General features: G+C 35.6%; 3 protein-coding genes across 5 annotated transcripts; 1 reads left to right on the forward strand and 2 right to left on the reverse strand.

Annotated features, from left to right (window-relative positions):
- Positions 1-7,919: 7,919 nt before the first annotated feature.
- Positions 7,920-12,447, reverse strand: LOC123879676 (E3 ubiquitin-protein ligase BRE1-like). 3 transcript variants are annotated; one of them, XM_045927543.1, is made up of 4 exons: positions 11,183-12,447; positions 10,192-10,545; positions 9,197-9,451; positions 7,920-8,204 (listed from the first exon to the last, which is right to left on the reverse strand). In XM_045927543.1, exons 1-4 carry the CDS (start codon positions 12,345-12,347, stop codon positions 7,942-7,944), a joined length of 2,037 nt encoding a protein of 678 aa, XP_045783499.1. In that variant the 5' UTR covers positions 12,348-12,447; the 3' UTR covers positions 7,920-7,941. The 3 variants fall into 3 exon arrangements, with proteins under 3 accessions (XP_045783499.1, XP_045783500.1, XP_045783498.1); XM_045927544.1 differs by having other exon boundaries at positions 7,920-8,183; positions 10,180-10,545; XM_045927542.1 differs by having other exon boundaries at positions 10,180-10,545.
- Positions 12,448-12,817: 370 nt separating this feature from the next.
- LOC123879688 lies at positions 12,818-16,441 on the forward strand. Its single transcript, XM_045927564.1, has 4 exons — positions 12,818-12,930; positions 14,065-14,169; positions 14,294-14,453; positions 15,001-16,441. The coding sequence occupies exons 2-4, from the start codon at positions 14,134-14,136 to the stop codon at positions 16,389-16,391; spliced, it is 1,587 nt and encodes a 528-aa protein (XP_045783520.1). The 5' UTR covers positions 12,818-12,930; positions 14,065-14,133; the 3' UTR covers positions 16,392-16,441.
- Positions 16,442-17,464: 1,023 nt separating this feature from the next.
- LOC123879699 lies at positions 17,465-20,281 on the reverse strand. The gene is made up of 2 exons (XM_045927586.1): positions 19,621-20,281; positions 17,465-18,478 (listed from the first exon to the last, which is right to left on the reverse strand). Exons 1-2 carry the CDS (start codon positions 19,872-19,874, stop codon positions 17,500-17,502), a joined length of 1,233 nt encoding a protein of 410 aa, XP_045783542.1. The 5' UTR covers positions 19,875-20,281; the 3' UTR covers positions 17,465-17,499.
- Between the last annotated feature and the right edge of the window lie 552 nt (positions 20,282-20,833).

Here is a 20,833-nt window from a genome sequence, read left to right on the forward strand (position 1 = left end):
TATACATAACTTCAAGATATAATCCTGATAATAAACACAGCGTAAATGTGTCTGCATCTTATAGCTATATTTAGCATTAGGTAAATATAGTATTGGAGCAGGTAAATATGATAGGTTGCGAGTTCAAAGCCTATCAATGGTTTTAACTATTAGTTAAAATTAGATAAAACTTACTCTGTTTTCAGTATTGTCATATTCACGATATTCCCACACCCTCCTGTCAATGTCATTCAAGTGCCAAAACATCCTTGTCGCACTTTCCTGTAGTCTGCAGTCCGATAAGGGTCTTTTGTTTAGGTGTCATTTTAGTTAAAAGAGATTGTGTATAACAGAATTAGCGACTTTGGCAGCTAACTTCTGCAAGAATCTAATTGCCAGGCACTTGACCTAAGATTATATAAACATTATATATAAAACATTATATAAACCCTGAAACAATATAACAAGAGTAAAAAACACGAACTTGCTAAAAGCTAACAAAAAAAGTAAAAATAATCATATTCGAAAATGGCGCCATGCAGCAGCCATATTGAAATTTGTTTCAAAAAATTTATGGCAAGTGCCATTTGGAATGATGTAAGGATTCTAACAAAACCCCATACTTCCAAATCTGTTCAGACATTTAAAAGTTATGGTGGAATAAAATAAACTCACTCTATACATTATAGTATAGAACGAACTCGCTCTAGTTAACTTTCAGGTCTAAAGTACGTTTTACCCTTAGATTAAGGACTAAAATCGTACTTTTGACAGGACTTCGTCTGTGCTGGCCTTTGCTAGAGCGCGTGCTCTGCCTTTTTGGTGTTTTTTTTTTTTTGTTAAAAGTGGCTGGGTTTTGTGTTTTGCTAGTGTTTTTGGTGGTAGAACTGACTGGGAAGCGCTCTAAAGGGGTGCCGCGCGTGTGTCGGCGAGCGCCGGCACAGACAAAGACCATACTTATATAGTTTTCTTAACTTGTAAATAACTACAAACTTGACATTGGCTAATCTTTGTAAAGCCAGATGAGAGAGAGAGAAAAAAATACTTTTGATATGACAGTTGACATATAAAATATGGCTAGATTGCGTTGTCAAAATGTATGCACTATACATATTTTTATGGACAGGAATGTTGGCATCGTTATTTGCTTACTGTGTCGTTATCAGTATTTCTTCGATACGTCCGATGCCACAGACCTATGCTGGTACGGTTACACTATTTTTCAGTATTGCTTAGTCGGATTTTCACCTTACATTAAAATATATTTTTTACAAAGTGTTTTTGAATAGTCAAATGAATCTACCACTGGTTTAAGTAAGTCAAACCTCACGCAAGAAAATCGTGGATTGGTTTTTAAATCGAATATCGCCCAAACTAGGCTGCAGATTCACCCTTTGTCAATTTTTTCTCTGCTGTGTAATTTTACACACCTTGTGGTTAGTGTATCCACAATTATATATAACAATGCATTTCCAATGCTTGACGTCTCTAATACTCGATTTTTTTCGACTCCGTTAGTCGTTCGTGGAATCTGTTCGTATTTTCCGACTCCGTTAGTCGTTCGTGGAATCTGTTCGTATTTTCCGACTCCGTTAGTCGTTCGTGGAAACTGTTCGTATTTTCCGACAGTTTATTATCCATAATTAAATATAACAATAAATCGCAGATGATTTGACATATTTGTATTTGTCAAATTCTCGATTTTTCCGACTCCGTTAGTCGTTCGAGGAAACTTCGTATTTTCCGACAGTGTATTATCCATAATTAAATATAACAATAAACCGCAGATTTGACATATTCGTATTTGTCAAATTCTCGATTTTTCCGACTCCGTTAGTCGTTCGTGGAAACTGTTCGTATTTTTCGACTCCGTTAGTCGTTCGTGGAAACTGTTCGTATTTTCCGACTCCGTTAGTCGTTCGTGGAAACTTCGTATTTTCCGACCCCGTTAGTCGTTCGTGGAAACTGTTCGTATTTTCCGACTCCGTTAGTCGTTCGTGGAAACTGTTCGTATTTTCCGACTCCGTTAGTCGTTCGTGGAAACTGTTCTATTTTTCCGACTATCTATTATTCGTAATTGCCGATGATTTAACATATTTTATTTTTTATTAATTAGGTTCACTTACAGCTACTTACATTAAACATAGTACACAATCTAAACTTATTTGCTAAATGTAGTCGCTATTTACAAGTGAACACAACATTTAAAACAACTAAGTTACAATAAAAATTAATAGGTACAACGATGATAATTAAGTGGATAAAGATAAACAAAAAAGAAAGAATGAATGAAGTGTATCTAATAATGTAAACTAACTATGGCTAAAAGTAAAGTGTGGTTTGAAATTTTAGCTGGTAAGACTCAAGACTTCCACGATACGAAAATGTTGAGGTTAAGAGTTTTACACAACCTTGAAATAGGAGAATTGGCGCCAAGGACAGTTTTACGCAACGGGGGACAAAGTGGTGGACATATTTGTATTTGTCAAATACTCAATTTTTTTCGACTCCGTTAGTCATTCGTGGAAACTGTTTTTATTTTCCGACTCCGTTAGTCGTTCGTGGAAACTGTTGTATTTTTCCGACTATCTGTTATTCGTAATTGCCGATGATTTGACATATTTGTATTTGTCAAATACTCAATTTTTTTCGACTCCGTTAGTCGTTTGTGGAAACTGTTCGTATTTTCCGACAGTGTATTATCCATAATTAAATATAACAATAAATCGCAGATTTGACATATTCGTATTTGTCAAATTCTCGATTTTTCCGACTCCGTTAGTCGTTCGTGGAAACTGTTCGTATTTTTCGACTCCGTTAGTCGTTCGTGGAAACTGTTCGTATTTTCCGACTCCGTTAGTCGTTCGTGGAAACTGTTCGTATTTTCCGACTCCGTTAGTCGTTCGTGGAAACTGTTCTATTTTTCCGACTATCTATTATTCGTAATTGCCGATGATTTAACATATTTTATTTTTTATTAATTAGGTTCACTTACAGCTACTTACATTAAACATAGTACACAATCTAAACTTATTTGCTAAATGTAGTCGCTATTTACAAGTGAACACAACATTTAAAACAACTAAGTTACAATAAAAATTAATAGGTACAACGATGATTAAGTGGATAAAGATAAACAAAAAAGAAAGAATGAATGAAGTGTATCTAATAATGTAAACTAACTATGGCTAAAAGTAAAGTGTGGTTTAAAATTTTAGCTGGTAAGACTCAAGACTTCCACGATACGAAAATGTTGAGGTTAAGAGTTTTACACAACCTTGAAATAGGAGAATTGGCGCCAAGGACAGTTTTACGCAACGGGGGACAAAGTGGTGGACATATTTGTATTTGTCAAATACTCAATTTTTTTCGACTCCGTTAGTCGTTCGTGGAAACTGTTCTTATTTTCCGACTCCGTTAGTCGTTCGTGGAAACTGTTGTATTTTTCCGACTATCTGTTATCCGTAATTGCCGATGATTTGACATATTTGTATTTGTCAAATACTCAATTTTTTTCGACTCCGTTAGTCGTTCGTGGAAACTGTTCGTATTTTCCGACAGTTTATTATCCATAATTAAATATAACAATAAATCGCAGATGATTTGACATATTTATATTTGTCAAATTCTCGATTTTTCCGACTCCGTTAGTCGTTCGTGGAAATTGTTTTTATTTTCCGACTCCGTTAGTCGTTCTTGGAAACTATTTGTATTTTTCCGACAATTTATTATCCATTATTAAAATATAACAATAAAGCGCAGATGATTTGACATATTTGTATTTGTCAAATTCTCGATTTTTCCGACTCCGTTAGTCGTTCGTGGAAACTGTTTGTATTTTTCGGCTCCGTTAGTCGTTCTTGTAAACTATTTGTATTTTTCCGACTCTGTTAGTCGTTTGTGGTAGATAACAATTTATTTTTAGCAGTCCACAAAACTGACTACAATTGTTTGAAGCCAAGGCTTAATATTGCATGAAAATATCTTCTATAGGCTATTCACCTCATTAGTCGTTTGTGACAATGATTTCCAAAGACTTGACAGTCAAAAACTGTACGCAAAAAAATCGCGGACAGTAGGTACCTAAACCGACTTTCTTGAGGCGTTTTAGAAATATCGCCCCAATAGGACTGCAGATTGGTCCTTGAAAATTTTTTCTCTGTTGTGTAGTTTTACACACTTGTGCTTATTAAGCGCCTATCCACAATTATATACAGTAACAAATTGCCGATGATTTGACATATTTGTATCTGTCAAATTCTCGATTTTTCCGACTCCGTTAGTCGTTGTGGTAACTATTTGTCAAAGACTTGACATATTTGTATTTGTCAAATTCTCGATTTTTCCGACTCCGTTAGTCATTGTGGTAACTATTAATTGACATATTTGTATCTGTCAAATTCTCGACTATTCCGACTCCGTTAGTCGTTGTGGTAGCTATTTGTCAAAGACTTGACATATTTGTATTTGTCAAATTCTCGATTGTTTCGACTCTGTTAGTCATTGTGGTAACTATTTGTCAAAGACTTGACATATTTGTATCTGTCAAATTCTCGATTTTTCCGACCCCGTTAGTCGTTGTGGTAACTATTTGTCAAAGAATTGACATATTTGTATTTGTCAAATTGTCATACTAGTTATTAGAACTTCTGTTCTTAATTAGTCATTTTTCGGTTCAGTTCATTCGTGGTAACAATTTATGAGCCATACATATTTTCGATTGACATACAGACAAAACCATTGAATATCTCGATAGATTATTGTGACTATACTCCATGTAACTATCAACATTTGCAATTTTTCCTTGTCAATTTTTGTTTCTACAACAACTAATCAAATATTTGCCAAGCTTTTTGTTCGGCAGATCCGGGAGGAATTGATAATACTAAATGAATAATTGTAACATCTTTGTTAATCTAGATTTACATCATGGTATAACTTTTTCCTGTACATATTTGAATTTCCGACTGTAGTAGTCGTTTATGACATTTAATATAAAATTTGTATTAGCCAAATACAATTTTTTATTAATACCATTCCATTTAAGGTGCCCACGCACTCGAACTGAACTGCAGCTGAACTGCGCGTCGCGGCAGCGCCCCGCATGACATTCTCTCCAGCCGCGACGCGCGGCAGTGACGCGCTACGCGGTACGCGCGTCGCGGCTGGAGAGAAAATCGTATCACCTTACTGCAGACGGAGGGGTAGTTTTTCAAAGGAGAACTTTGAAAGTCTTTGAAAAGACGTTATTTTCAAGAAACTTTTCGAAGCACGTTCGACGTAGTCGGCGTACAATGATATTCCAATTAATATTAATTTAAACCATTGAAGTTTAAAGTAAATGCGATATGAATTATTATTACAACCACACCACTGCTGTTAACAGCTGAGTCTGTGATATGGTTTTTCCAACGAAGAACTTTTGCAAATCTTTTTTAAAAGAAGTTATTTTCAAGAATCACCTTTTCTCGGCTTTTGTAATACTTTTCCCGAGAAATTCATATTACATTGCTCGTTTACAGAAAACGAATTTCATTCATAACTCATTAATTCATTGCTTGGAACATGGTATTGAAATATTATGGATATTACATTATACTTGACATTATATCAGCACGTTCGACTGTAATCGGTGTACAATGATATTTCAATTAATATTAATTTAAACCATTGAAGTTAAAAGTCAATGCGATATGAATTATTATTACAACCACACCACTGCTGATAATAGCTGAGCCATTGATATGGTTTTTGAAAAGAAAGAACTGTTGAAAGTATTTTTAAAAGCGTTATTTTCAAGAATAACATTTTCTCTCAGCTTTTGTAATACTTTTTCCTTAGAAATTCATATTACTTTGCTCGTTTACAGAAAACGAATTCATTGCATTTAAATAATGGAAGTTTAAAGTCAATGCAATAAAAAGAATTAATATTGCAACCGCACTAGACTGCGGAGCCATTAAAGTAGTTTTTTTTAAAGGAGAACTTTTGAAAGTCTTAAAAATATTTCTCGGATTTTGTAATACTTTTTCCCGAGAAATAACTCTTTAAACTGAAAATGTCATTAAAGTTGTGTGGAAAATGTTTGCACCTGTTTTTCTAACGGAGAACCTTTGAAAGTTTTTTAAAAGATTGTAAAAGATTGTGGAAAATGTTCGCAGACTGTTTTCTAACGAAGAACCTTGAAAGTTTTTTAAAATATTGTATTTTCAAGAATTACCTTTTTTCGGATTTATAATACTTTTTCCCGAGAAACATATCTTTAAAATTGCTCGTTTATAGAACGATTTAAGCATTGGGCTTTTAATGTAACTGAAAAAGGCATTAAGGTTGTGTGGAAAATGTTCGCAGACTGTTTTCTAACGGAGAACTTTTGAATATCTTTTGAAAGATGTTATTTTCAAGAATTGCCTTTTCTCGGATTTATAATAGTTACTTTTTCCCGAGAAATATATCTTTAAAATTGCTCGTTTATAGAACGATTTAAGCATTGGGGTTTTAATGTAACTGAAAAAGGCATTAAGGTTGTGTGGAAAATGTTCGCAGACTGTTTTCTAACGGAGAACTTTTGAAAGTCTTTTGAAAGATGTTATTTTCAAGAATTACCTTTTCTCGGATTTATAATACTTTTTCCCGAGAAATATATCTTTAAAATTGCTCGTTTATAGAACGATTTAAGCATTGGGGTTTTAATGTAACTGAAAAAGGCATTAAGGTTGTGTGGAAAATGTTCGCAGACTGTTTTCTAACGGAGAACTTTTGAAAGTCTTTTGAAAGATGTTATTTTCAAGAATTACCTTTTCTCGGATTTATAATACTTTTTCCCGAGAAATATATCTTTAAAATTGCTCGTTTATATAACGATTTAATCGCCTTAACATTGGGTTATTAATGTAACTGTAAAAAGCATTAAGGTTGTGTGAAAAATGTTCGCAGACTGTTTTCTAACGGAGAACTTTTGAAAGTCTTTTGAAAGGTGTTATTTTCAAGAATTACCTTTTTTCTCGGATAATGTAACGCTTTAAGAGAAGCTATTTGTTTACCTTAGTTAAGTCAGTTAAGGAAAATTAGATTATACCTACAGTACCGCGACAAGACGAGATGGCAATCGGGATATGAGCCGGGGTTAGCGCGAGGGGTGTGCGGGGCGTCCCCACCCAAATTGCCATCTCGACCTGTCGCGTTATATACCTACTCGTGTTTAAGCGATCACGATAAATTCAAAACCATTGTATTTTGTCATTGTTTAAGTCTACGATTAATGTAAAAGGTAAAATAAAAGTATCAAATCAGCAATTCTAGTTTTACTTATACGCACGTAGGTACTTACCTGTCTGACGAATCTAGTTTCTCATCAGCACTCATCAACGGCCAACTACTGAGTACGAGTCTCCTTTCAGAATGAGAAGGATGGATATACTACGTTGGTATAGATTACCTTTGGGAACGTTATGGAGAACTCTCAGGCATGCAGGTTTCCTCACGATGGTTTTCCTTCGCCGTTAAAGCACTTGTATAAAATTTCATCCTAATATTATAAAAGAGAAAGTTTGCATGTGTGTGTGTGTTTGTTACTCCTTCACGCAAAAACTACTGGACGGATTGGGCTGAAATTTAGAATGGAGATAGATTATAATGGAGATAGATTATACCCTGGATTAGCACATAGGCTACTTTTTATCCCGGAAAATGAAGTTCCCCCGGAAATTTTAAAAAACCTACATCCACGCGAATGAAGTCAAGTGAAGTTTCAGCCCAATCCGTCCAGTAGTTTTTGCGTGAAGGAGTAACAAACATACACACACACACACATACATACCTACAAACTTTCTCCCTTATAATATTAGTGTGATTAAGCATAATAGTATTGTTAATAATTAACTTAAGAGTGCACTACGAATTAACCACCCTTAATACCGAAATGAGAATTAAAACATACATAAATACAACAAACTCAGTTTATTATCTACTGTTTATTTTTATCTTTCCAGTATAACGCTCATCCAAATAGTTCTCGTACATCAACTCAGGACTTTCATCCCTTTGTAGGAGGGTTGCGAACGATTTCTCCAGTTTCTGGTTCTCATAAAACTGCTGGTTCTTTTTGGAGTTCCTTGAGACAGCTGCTAGGGTTGTGGCAACCCACGCTTCGTAGTATGGTTGCGTGTGCTTGTTGATGGAACTTGGCGCCCATTTCGCTACCTCTGTTGGTGGAGATCCGTTTCCTAAGAAGCAAACATCAAGGGGTATGAGACGGGTCTACCCGCGAAATTCAAATTTAGTTTGGTTTTTCGCAATTTGTAAACTAATACGACAAAGTAGGCTTATGGCATTCTAGTTGCGCCAATGGCAGTATCATCCTCACTGGTTTATATAAAAATCTTTACTTGAAAGGGTCCAGTTTAAGAAATTAGCTCTAGTATCGACTAATTTGTGAGTAACTCATATCAAACTCATTATTTCGACTAAATTAGACTGGACCCTTTCAAATAAAGATTTTTATATATACCTGTGAGGATGATACTGCCATTGGCGCAAATAGAATGCCATAAGCCTACGTTGTCGTATTAGTTTACAAATTGCGAAAAACCAAATTAAATTTGAATTTTACGGGCAGACCCGTTGCATCCACCTTGATAAGGCTCTCTGTTCGTAATCCGATACCCGTAAAGAGCAACCGCCGAGTTTCTTGCTGGTTCTTCTCGGTAGGAAAGGCATTCCGAATCAGTGGTAGATGCTCTTGACGATTCAAAAGTACCTACTTGTAAAAATCTAATTGAATAAAAATATTTTGAACTAGAGGATGCCCGCGACTTCGTCCGCGCGTGGATTTAGATTTCTAGGAATCCCGTGGGAACTCTTTGATTTTCCGGGATAAAGAGTAGCCTATGTCCGTCCCTGGGATATAAGCTGACCCTGTACCAAATTTCGTCTGAATCGGTTAAACCGTTGGGCCGCGAAAAGGTAGCAGACAGACAGACAGACTGATGGACAGACATACTTTCGCATTTATAATATTAAGTATGGATTATATATATATTCCGCGATCTGTGTTTCCTACCAATTACAATCCGGGTATCTTTAAAACAAGAGTGAATAGGCACCTTCTAGGTAAACGCATCCCATCTTAGACCACATCATCACTTTCCATCAGGTGTGATTGTGGTCAAGCGCTTACCTATAGTGAATAAAAAAAAAAAAGGATTTGAATTTGTACCTGTAACTAACGAGAAATGTGACAGTTTGTTCTTCAATCGCTTTCTCTTCTCTGTTTTGCTTATTTTCGTCTTGACAGTACTCCTGCTTTCAGAGCTCTGTGACATCCTCATTTTCCTAGTTATTTTCATTACGGCATTATTCTGTATCTTTGGTATTTTGCTGGTTTTTGATAGAGTATTAGTTGGTACTTTTGTATTCCTTATCACTAACTCGGTTGGTATTTTTATATTTCTCGACAGTTGACTCGTATCATCTGGTAACATTTTTCTTTCTTTATATTCAAACTAGAGGATGCCCGCGGCTTCGTCCGCGTGGATTTAGGTTTAAAGATCCCGTGGGAATTGTTTGATTTTCCGGAATAAAAAGTTGCCCATGTCAATTGCAGGGACGCAAGCTACCTCGGTTCCAAATTTCATGCAAATCGGTTAATTGGATGGGTCTTTAGGAATCCTGTGGGAACTCTTTGATTTTCCGGGATAAAAAGTACCTAGCCTATGTCCGTCCCCGGGATGTATCCCAAGTCTGTACCAAATTTCATTTAATATGGTTCAGCGGTTGGGCCGTGAAAACGTAGCAGACAGACAGACACACTTTGGCATTTATAATATTAAGTATGGATGTCTACTCTGTGGAATCTTAGGGGTTTTAAAGTTTTCCATGAAATTATTATCATTACTTTGTAATGGTGATCACCAAATGATCGTCACTCCTCGGAGAAACCTTAATAGGGTTTTTACTAACCCTCGACCCAAAAAGACGGGTGTTATAAGTTTGACGTGTATATCTGGTATCTGTGTATCTGTCTGTGGCATCGTAGCTCCTAAACTAATGAACCGATTTTAATTTTGTTTGAAAGGTGGCTTGATCGAGAGTGGTGAGCTAAGTATAATCCAAGAAAATCGGTTCAGCCGTTTGAAAGTTATCAGTTCTTTTCTAGTTACTGTAACCTTCACTTGTCGGGGGTGTTATAAATTAATTTACACTTCTCATTACTTTGTGAATTCTTCGGGTCTATTATATCTCCCTTGCAGTTCTCATCACTTTTCGGTAAGAATTTTGGCAATTCCTTATTTCCCACGCCAGCGTCGTTTGGTAAATTAGTATTTTTTGTTATAACAGGTATTTTTATCTGCAGTACTGTTTTAGACTTTCGTTTCTGCTCGGCGAATTTAACAGCTTTGTAAACTTTGGTTGCATCGTTTTTGGCGATAATAGTCCTTATTATTGGACGCTTTCGTGATTTTTCCGTTGGGTCAAGAACTTTGTCCATTTTGATGCTCTCAGATTTTGTATTTTCACTCACTTTTTCTTTAATGTCCGTCTTGTTGTTAGGGTTTGTCAAAATATCTGTTAAAAGAATACAGAGATTTTTAAATCATTTTTAGGGTTCCGTAACTCAAAAGGAAAAACTGAACCACTTTGTTGTCTGTCTGTCTGTCAAGAAACCTATAGGGTACTTCCCGTTGAGCTAGAATCACGAAACTCGGCAGGTAGGTAGGTCTTATAGCACAAGTACAGGAATAAATCTGAAAACCCCGAATTTGTGCTTCATCATTTAAAAAAAAAAACGTGTTTTAATTTTCAAAGTAAGAAAACTATACCACGTGGGGTATTAAATGAAAGGGCTGTACATTCTATAACAGATTTTTATTTATTTTTATGTATAATAGTTTTTGATTTATCGTGCAAAATATTGGAAAAATACCCGAGTACGGAACCCTCAGTGCGCCAGTCTGACTCCCACATGGCCGGTTTTTGATTACTGTTTTGGGGTTGAGGAAAACATGGGTTCTCTAAACCAATGATCACTACCTCAATATATATATCCATGACATATGAGCATCTTACTTGAAATCCCGTTGAAATCACTCTTTTATTAGAGCCTGTTAAGATTATAAATAATCACAGCCGAACAATTTTCTAGACCTTAGTTAATAAACTGAGGAGTAGATCTTAGAAAATTGATTTTTACATAGATACGAACCGTTCTTATCTTCAACCTGTGAATCCTTCGCGTTATTTTTATCATCAAGTTTTTTATTTCTATCAAAACCTTTCAGTTTGAAAGTATATTTCTCTCTTATTCGTTTCTTTTCATCGATGTCTAATCGATTCACATGTTTTTCACTTTCAACGATATTCTTTCTAATGGGTACAGATTTTTCAAAATCCTTATTTATTTCCACAGTGGGTTTTGTATTTTCGAGGGCGATATTATTAAAATCATTATTTTTTACTCCTTCATTTTGTTTAGCATTTTTGGGTAAAACTTTGTCTTTAAACGATTTTGATACTGAATCTTTAGTGGTTACCAATTTTATAAGGGCAGGCTTACCAAAATTTTTACTTATTTTTTCATCCTGTTTAGTATTTCTAAGGACACTTTTGTGCAAAGCTTTATTTATCTCAACGTATTTATCGTATTTGGAAATTGTGTTTTCTTGAATAGGTTTTGAAACAGAATCTTTATCTGTTATCAAAGCAGGAACATATTTATGACTAATTTTGCTTAGTTCTTCATTCTGTTTAGTAGTTTTGTGTACAATTTTGTTCTCATTGCTTTTGTGAATCACGTTCTCTTTAATAGGTTTTGTTACAGAATTTTTATGAGTTACCATATATTTATAGGAACTTTTACTTATATCTTCGCGCTGCTTAATATTTCTACTGGCAGTTTTATTTACAATTTTACTTATTACCTTGTTTTTGATAGTATTGAAAATTACATTATCTTTAATCTCAGAACTTCTAACGATCATCAAATTCGCTGGAGTAGATTTATCAGAGCTTTTACCTATTGTTTCATTCTGTTTGGGACTTTTATATTTGATGACGAGAGTTTCATCAAAATTTTTACTTGCTTCATTAAGTTTAAGTTTTTTGGAAATACTCGTAAGTTTATTGCCTCCCTCGGTCACATCTGAGATTTTTTCTAAATTCTTATTTAACGTACTAGGTTTAGTACTTTTAGTATTAATTAGTTTTTCACTAATCGGTTTCGGTACAGAGTCTCCTCTGTCTTTGACCGAATGTTTGATTTCCAAATCTTTCTTAAGCACAGCTTTAGGTTTAACAACTCTTTTTAAATTATCACCCCTATCTTTTTTAATTTCTGCCTTGTTAGTGTCTAAAGAATCCTTGTTTTCCATTTATTATTATTCCAAACACGGTAATTTTAAATATTTTGTCCACGAAATGCACGGTTAATTTTATCGTGAGAAATGCCAACTAGATCAAAATTGCTTCAGGTGTCAGTTTTGCGTCTATCAAAGTAGGTATTCATCAATCAACATCAGAAAAGCATGGACGTATTAATAGCTTTATGCAGAAAAGGTTAGGGCTAATTCGCACGAGAGCTTTTTTAACGTCCATCCGTCCTGCCAAGGTCAGATTAGTAGTTATTTACAAGTTAGGGAAACTATGACTGTGGGGATGTAAGTATGGACTTCGTCTGTGCCGACACACGCGCGCGCCCCTTTAGAGCGCTTCCCAGTCAGTTCCACCACCAAAAAACAACCAGTAAAATACAAAACCGGCCACTTTTAACAAAAAAAAACTCTGCAAAAAGGCACCGCACGCGCGCCAGCAAACCAACACAAACGAAGTCCGTTCCAAAGATGCTAAAGATTGAACTGCGCGGTTCTGTGTCTTGCCCATGCGCAGTTAAAATGGTTAAAACTGTAGGTATAAGTAGGCAAAACGGAGCGTCGGGAAAAGGATTATATTTTAAATGTAGAAACCATCGATGTATAAGGATATGCCATTCCCATATAAATCCGTTTACAAAAATGAGCCTATAAAAAATAAATATTACGTCATTGAACTCGTCAGTGAATTTGACGCGAGCGTCAACTCTCTATTATTAAAAAGATCAAGGATGGAATGGAGCTGTTTTGTGCAATATTTCGTCAATTTTTTTTTTTTGCGTTAAAAATATTATTAGTGCAGATATGAGCATGTAATGAATCTAACAAAGAATTTTCACAAATAATATGTAATAATATAAACCATAACCAAAAAAACTTCTGTAGTACGGAACCCTTTATCAATGCGGCAGCTTCGCCGTTGCGGATGCGGAAGCCCGCAAAATCGCTAAAATATAACTACGTCATACGTACGACGTATACATACAAAATACACACATCGTTAAATAGTTAAACACATACATAAACATACATAGTTAAATACATAAAAAATACATATAAGCATGTATACACTCAAACATACATGTATAGTTTTCGCGACTTGCAACATCCGCATCCGCGTGACTATCCGCATTGATTATTATTATTGTAGATGCAGATGTGGATGCCCAAATCAATGCGTAACCTTCACAATTGCGGGTGAGGATGCGAATATCGGAAACATCGCTAGTCTACTAGTACAGATATACATACATAGTAAAACAGTTAATTATATACAAACATACATAGTTAAATACTTACAAACATACAATCATAGTTAAATATATTCATGATCATAAGTAGTCTGTCATACGCGAATAAAACGTTTTACTTCAAAAAAAATAACACGACTCCATTCTTTCTGTATTCCAATTGTACGATATTTTTGCGGCAAATATTTAATCATAGCAAAATTAAAAATATACCCAGCTTATACGTTAAATTAAATGAGAAAACGATATACTTACGAGTGAAATGTTATTCCATCTTTTTTTTTGATGGATTTCCGTACGGTTTTTGCAAGATTTGACCGCACATGACGGCATTTTCGACAGTCAAAAACACGTGCGATACGATAAAGCGTGTGCGGCCGACTGATGCGTGATAAAGAGACTTTTGCCAATTCTCTTTAACTTGTGAGCGCATTTTTTTTCTTCTAAGGGCCTATCCATATACATCGATGGTAGAAACTTATTCAAAAATCTCTTTGGCTAAGCCACAAAGAGGTAGTTACTATGCTGCCTTTTCAGAAATGACAAATACCAGATGTCGTAAATTCAAAACTCCGGTAAGTGAATCAAAATCCAAAATCAGCAATGCATACATTTTAACAAACCTTTACTTTATCAACACTTATCTAACAAATATGCTGTAAAGTGTAAATCGTTATTTTCATCGCCATGGACTTCAAGGCCGTGGGAAAGTCCAAGTCTTCCAACGTAGCGATCAGTGCCAAAGCAGAAAATAAGAAAAACAAGAAAAGTCTGAGCAATGCCCAATTGCAGCCCTTGGTGGTAAAGAAACGTGGAGTTTATGTGGAGAAGAAGATTCAATCTTCTACTGATACACAAGGTGAGACTAACCGATCTTCCACGGCTTCCCTCCCTTTATTTATTTTTTAAATTATAAAATTAAGTAAGCTTTTTTTGTGTACGAGGAGTCTACGAGGACGAAGTCGCGGCCATAAGCTAGTTAGAAGATGATATTGAAATCGTTTTTAGGGTTCCGTCCCTCAAAAGGAACCCTTCTAGGATCTTCGTTGTCTGTCTGTCTGTCCGTCCGTCCGTCCGTCGTGCCTGTCAAGAAACCTATAGGGTACTTCCCGTTGACCTAATTAAAATGTGTTTCAATTTTCAAAGCAAGATAACTATACCAAGTGGGGAAAGGGCTTTACGTATACATTCTAAAAAAGATTTTTATTTATTTTAATGTATGACAGTTTTTGATTCATCTGCAAAATGTTGGAAAAAATACCCGAGTACGGAACCCTCAGTGCGCGAGTCTGACTCGCACTTGGCCGGTTTTTTATTATAAAATTAAGCTTTTTTTTGTGTAGTCAACGAGGACAAAGTTGCGAGCACAAGCGAGTTAGAAGATAATATTAAAATCGTTTTTTCAGAAGCCAACGATACGAAAATCCAGACGAAGGCCCCACGTAGACCGCGGCCAGGCCAGAAGAAATTTTTAGCCTCCGTGCTAACAATTCTATCCAAATCAACAACCGGAACACAATATCCAGATATACAAGAGAATAAAAAAGAAAAGGCACGATTTACACCAAAATTTAAAAGCACAAATGATTCAGAATCCAAATACAAACAAGTAACTAATAAAACAAAGAAGACTAAATATAGATCTCGAGTATTGAACGATGAGATGCTAAAATCTGAAAAGGAACAACTTATAATCTTGCAACCGAAAATGGAAATCACTCAAACACCCTCCAGTAATTCTTTTAGAGTTAAAACCGCAAGCGACGTAACAAAACCGATAGAGGAAAATGAACCCAAACAAAGTGCAATAAGAAATATTTTAGAAAACAATATTTACAGTGGAGTAGCTGAAGGTATTACCAAAGAAGTTTTAGAAGGAAAACCGAAAAAAGAAAAGATATTTAGGATCAACGATGACCCAGAAACTATAGCTTCCGAAATAGCGGAGAAAGATGACAGACATATGTACAACTTTTTCGTCGATTTACTAGAAACCACTATAAGCGTTTATAACGTTAAAACAGAATACGAAATCAGCGACGTTTCGAAAAGCGCTTTCGAATTAGACGATAGTGTTATCCAGAAACTTGAAATAAAAAAGGAACACAGTTCATTACATCACAGTGTAAATTATACATCCAAGTGTGAATGTAAACATGTATTAAAAAAAGGAAGTAGTCCAATTGATATCAAATCATCTGATGATACACCATCCCCAACTGTAAAACCCAAAATCAAAGTGAAATCATGTCTGAATCCCAAAAGTATAACATATACAAGGAAAGCGAAAACTGCACCAAAATCTAAGAGCTTTGATAACAACAAGGGATATATTAGAAAACCAAACAAGAAACAGATACTAAACGATTTGAAACAAGAGCTAGCAAAAGACACATATACTTTTCACGAACCAAAAAGTCTATATGATGCATTAATAGTTATGGCAAAAAATAAAAGTAGAAATGAGAAATCCTTACATTTCGTTAGTAAGATAGACAACAGAATGGATAGTAAAGATTCTTGTATGTTTGAGAGAAGAAAAGTCATATCATTTGGAATGAGAAAAAATTATAATCAAACAAGAAAGCAACTACCAACTTCTGAGTCGAGGAATTGCAAAAAAGCTGAGGATTTTGGTAAGAAAAGATATGTGCCGTCCAGCCATTCTCTAGAAGTTTATGGATATGATTATGAAGAGCCTGCGAAAGTTCTAGAAGAGAAACGTGAAAAGAGAATAATTTTCAACTATCATTCCAGTCCATCAACAAGTGAATTTTTAGTTGATTACAATTTATAACAAAATACAAAATATTTTTATTCAATTAAAATTTTACAAGTGCTTTTGAATAGTCAATAATCTACCACTGTTTCGGAATGCCGTTCCTACCGAGAAGAACCAGCAAGAAACTCGGCGGTTGCTCTTTTCAAGTATTCAATTTACAATAATATGCCATACTGTATACAAGCAATTGCAGCGCCATGAATTGCTGGAGCGAGTGAAATCCAAGTTATTTGTCATTTACATAATCTTCGATTGTATAATAAGCTTTTTTCAAGGGCATACTTTTAATAGATTTTTTAAAATTGTGTAAAGGCAAGTCTGAAATTGATTGTGGAATTTGATTATAAAATATTACACTCCACAACACATTAATCTATATATCCTAAGAGTTCCGACATTTAACAGGGCTCTCTCCGTCACTCGCTTCATACAATCGTAGTTCCAATTTCATTTGAATATTAAGCAACCAAAGTCCATGAAATTTTGCAGACATATTCTAGAAACTAATATCTGTGTCTGTGGTGTTTTAGATTTTTCTAAAAATATGTAGTTTTAAAATTACAGGGGCTCAAAGATTTGTATGTAAATTTTTAAGACCGCGTTACTTTGAAACCGAATATTTTAACAGAAATCTGGAAAACCACAAACATAGATATTAGTTTCTAGAATATGTCTGCAAAATTTCATGGACTTTGGTTGCTTAATATTCAAATGAAATTGGAACTACGTTTGTATGAAGCGATTGACGGAGAGACCCCTCTTAAAGAGGTGTTTATCCACAGCACGCTCCAGAAAATGTCTAAATGGCATTAGATGAATCAAAAGTAATTTGAAAATCACATCACACTAATATTATAAAGGAGAAAGTTTGTATGTGTGTGTGTGTGTGTGTTTGTTTGTTACTCCTTCACGCAAAAACTACTGGACGGATTGGGCTGAAATTTAGAATGGAGATAGATTATACCCTGGATTAGCACATAGGCTACTTTTTATCCCGGAAAATCAAAGAGTTCCCACGGGAATTTTAAAAAACCTACATCCACGCGAACGAAGTCGCGGGTATCAGCTAGTTTAAAATAAAAAACCTCTCTATGTCAATTTCTTTATTGTATTTATAAGTAGCTCAATACTCAATACTTTGTAGGCACTTATTAAAATTACTTTCAAAGTAATGATTGAAATTCAACACAACAATCTTATGGGGCATACCAACTATAACAGTATGACTGTCTTCCCCTTCAATTACATCTATTTTAATAATTGGACGCGAGGATAACCCAGGGCGATCATTATTATAGCTACCCAAATTGTATTGTTTAACTGGTTCGGTATTAAACAAATCCAATTCGTTATTCAAGTATGGTGAATGATATATCTTAAGATCACCACTGTTTGAACCAACAAACACCATGTCTCCGTACACTTTAACAACAAATATTTTACGTAAGGAATCCCTCGGTATATGGTGTTCCAGTATAAACATCCAATGATAATACATCCCAAAATCTAAATTTTCTAAGAAGTTGTACTGATTCAACATATGCAACAGATTCGGTGCATCATCTATATTACGTTGAAATATTATTTCTGTGCCAATGATAGTATATATATTTCGTTCGTATGTCAATATGTGTAAATCGTTCTTATATCCGAAGCACTCAACGTGATCTGGTATTTGACCTAACACACAACTTTTTATTTCATCTTGCAGTAAATCGCAGATATGAATCTTGTTCTCCCGAGTGGCAAAATAAACCACATTTTCGTTTACTAAAAAGGTTTTAACTGATGGAAATATTGTGTCTGCCTGGAGCGGGGTTCTCAAAACTTTACGTATGACATAAAGATGTGACGTAGTACCCAATACTAGTATGACGTCATTATTTTCAAAGTAACGGTAATAATGTCCTGATAAGACAGGTCGGTTGGTTTGCTTTAAAGTGTTGACGTCATAGTAGATTATTGCTTTTTCGTTGTGGATACCAATTTCGCCATCTTTCAATAGATGGAAATCACAGATTTCATGTGTACTACAAGATGCAGAGACAAATTCATCTTGGGTTACTGTACAGTTGTGCAACTGTGACCAGAGGGACAGGGATCTGTAAGTAAGAAATGATATAATGAGAACTAAGTGGTGATAATAAAAAAAGGAGTACCCGGCTGAGTTTGTTGTGGGCTCTTCTCAGACTTGGGCGCGTTTGGAACCCTCGTAGCTTTAGTTTTAAGCAGGGTCTCTCCGTCACTCGCTCCATACAAACGCAGTTCCAATTTCATTTGAATATTAAGCAACCAAAGTCCATGAAATTTTGCAGACATATTCTAGAAACTAATATCTCACCGCCACCTGCACAATATACCCTTTCAAACAAAAATATTCTTTTCTAAATCGGTCTAGGGGTCTTTGATTAATCGGGGAACACACATAAAAAAAAAATTAAAAAAAAAGATTGATCCTCCTTTTTTGGAAGTCAGTTAAAAAATAAAATGTTTGAAACGTATTTTCTCACTTTTTTCTATTCAGGAAATTATACTTATCCCGTAATATTTTTTATTAGTTGATCTGTGCTTTGAATAACCCCATGTTAAAATTTAGATGCAGTGATGGTTGCAATTAAGACTGGAAAACATTAATGGATGAATTATTATGGTTATAAGTGAGCGTAGCCCTGCACAATCAGCTTGATTCACTAGCAGTCAGTGTGCATGTCATGCACTCTAATAGCCGTACACTTGATAAGCAAGACCAGCGTAATCAGAATCTGATGAAATAATGAACTTGGTAGAAAGAAAATTGAAGCATTATGCTGCTTTTCCACCAGAGATGTGCTATGCTACGTTGCTATGGATGCGTTTGATATCCACCAATCATGTTCATTAGTGCACATAGCTTAGCTGGTGGAAACAGATTCAACTAAGATATGTTTTTTATATGGAAGGATGCCTGCTATGGGCGGTCGCGAGTGGTGTAGCTATGTGCAGGCGCGGCAGGACGCGTGAGCGCCTCTCTCCTCACCGCGTCGCTCTCACCGCTCCCCTACTATCGATACATCGCATAGCTCGAGCTACGCATCTTTCTCGCGCAGCTACTTTGCGGCGGCGCACCTTCATAGCCCATCCTCCTCGCACAGCTATAGCTTAGTATTGGTGGAAACGGTCACATGTTTTCGTAGCGTAGATTTCACATCTTCGTAGCATAGCTGCATAGCACACCTCTGGTGGAAAGGCACCCTTAAGTAGGTACCTGTATAAATTGCGCCAAGTAAGCCCCGATTTTCTTTTGCGATAAGCAGATATATAGATATCTGGAAAATCACGCTGGCAACTTATCCGCCAGAAATGCTGTTTTGTAACCAAATCGTCCACTATACGCTTCCATCTGGAGCAAACTTGGCGGCATTTAAATAATTGTGTCGGTTTTAAAAATGAGAAGATGTGTATCAGAACTTCGGTAGCACAGTTCGGCATATTATATTCAGAGTCGTCATGTTCCGCCATTCTTTCTGCTGTAGAGGTATATTGGTTGGATTCAACATTAATTCAAGGTTCCAGTTTAGTTTTATAACATTCTTCTTTTAGAAAACTGGCTCTGAAAGTTACAACTTCCAACCACGTTCCAACTTCTTTCAACAGTAGGTAAAAAGTTTTCTAGTTTTCTGTTTTTTGCACCGACCAGAAAAACTTTTTGTTTTCGAATTTTTCGATTAATCCCGATATAGTCACAGATTAATAACAATATTAATTACAAAAAGCTTACAAAGTAGGTACTCTGTTTATTAAAAAAACGACTCAATATCAATAATGATTCTATTTTGTAATTTTTATGTTTTTAAGTTTACTGACTAGTGACTTCCAAGATCCATTCATTACCAAAACCAAACGATTCGGCCCACAGATGACTATTTTTTTTTTCTCTCGTCTGGCTTTACAAAGATTAGCCAATGTCAAGTTTGTAGTTATTTGTAACAAGTTAGTTAAACACAAGTATGGATCCCGTCTGTGCCGGCGCTCGCCGACACACGCACGGCACCCCCTTGGAGCGCTTTCCAGTCAGTTTTAACAAAAAAAAACACACCAAAAAGACAGAGCACGCCCGCCAGCTAACACCTGTGGCTAACACCAACACAGACGAAGTCCGATAACCTATACTTTTTTTTTTTAATTTATTTTACGGCATCCGATAAAGTCTATTCAGCCCACAGACTAAGTAAAATCTATGATCGAAGATTCAGCCGGCCCGTATTTTTTTTCTCAACTGGTGTTACGGCTCTGGGTTCTAGCTCTTTTGAATCTTTAATTACAAATTGTGGGATGCAGTACTTGTAATCGTATAGTGTGAATAATGTGTGTAAAAATAAAAACATGTGAATATTCATGAATGCGAATGCTTTCGTTACATCACTCACAATACTAAATGTATGGTGAGGACTTCGTCAGCTGGCGCGCGTGCTCTGCCT

The sequence above is a fragment of the Maniola jurtina genome, chromosome 28, assembly GCF_905333055.1.
Source record: "Maniola jurtina chromosome 28, ilManJurt1.1, whole genome shotgun sequence".
In the NCBI taxonomy this organism is placed as follows: Eukaryota; Metazoa; Arthropoda; class Insecta; order Lepidoptera; family Nymphalidae; genus Maniola; species Maniola jurtina.

Coding starts and splice junctions, on each gene's coding strand:
- LOC123879699 (XM_045927586.1), bottom strand. CDS start 19,874: ATGGCGGAACATGACGACTCTGAATATAATATGCCGAACTGTGCTACC. Junction 18,479..19,620: donor ACTTGGCGCAATTTATACAG/GTACCTACTTAA, acceptor TCTTACTTACAG/ATCCCTGTCCCTCTGGTCAC.
- LOC123879676 (XM_045927542.1), bottom strand. CDS start 12,347: ATGGAAAACAAGGATTCTTTAGACACTAACAAGGCAGAAATTAAAAAA. Junction 10,546..11,182: donor ACAGGTTGAAGATAAGAACG/GTTCGTATCTAT, acceptor TTCTTTTAACAG/ATATTTTGACAAACCCTAAC. Junction 9,452..10,179: donor TTCACAAAGTAATGAGAAGT/GTAAATTAATTT, acceptor AAATGTTACCAG/ATGATACGAGTCAACTGTCG.
- LOC123879688 (XM_045927564.1), top strand. CDS start 14,134: ATGACAAATACCAGATGTCGTAAATTCAAAACTCCG. Junction 14,170..14,293: donor GTCGTAAATTCAAAACTCCG/GTAAGTGAATCA, acceptor ATGGACTTCAAG/GCCGTGGGAAAGTCCAAGTC. Junction 14,454..15,000: donor ATCTTCTACTGATACACAAG/GTGAGACTAACC, acceptor TCGTTTTTTCAG/AAGCCAACGATACGAAAATC.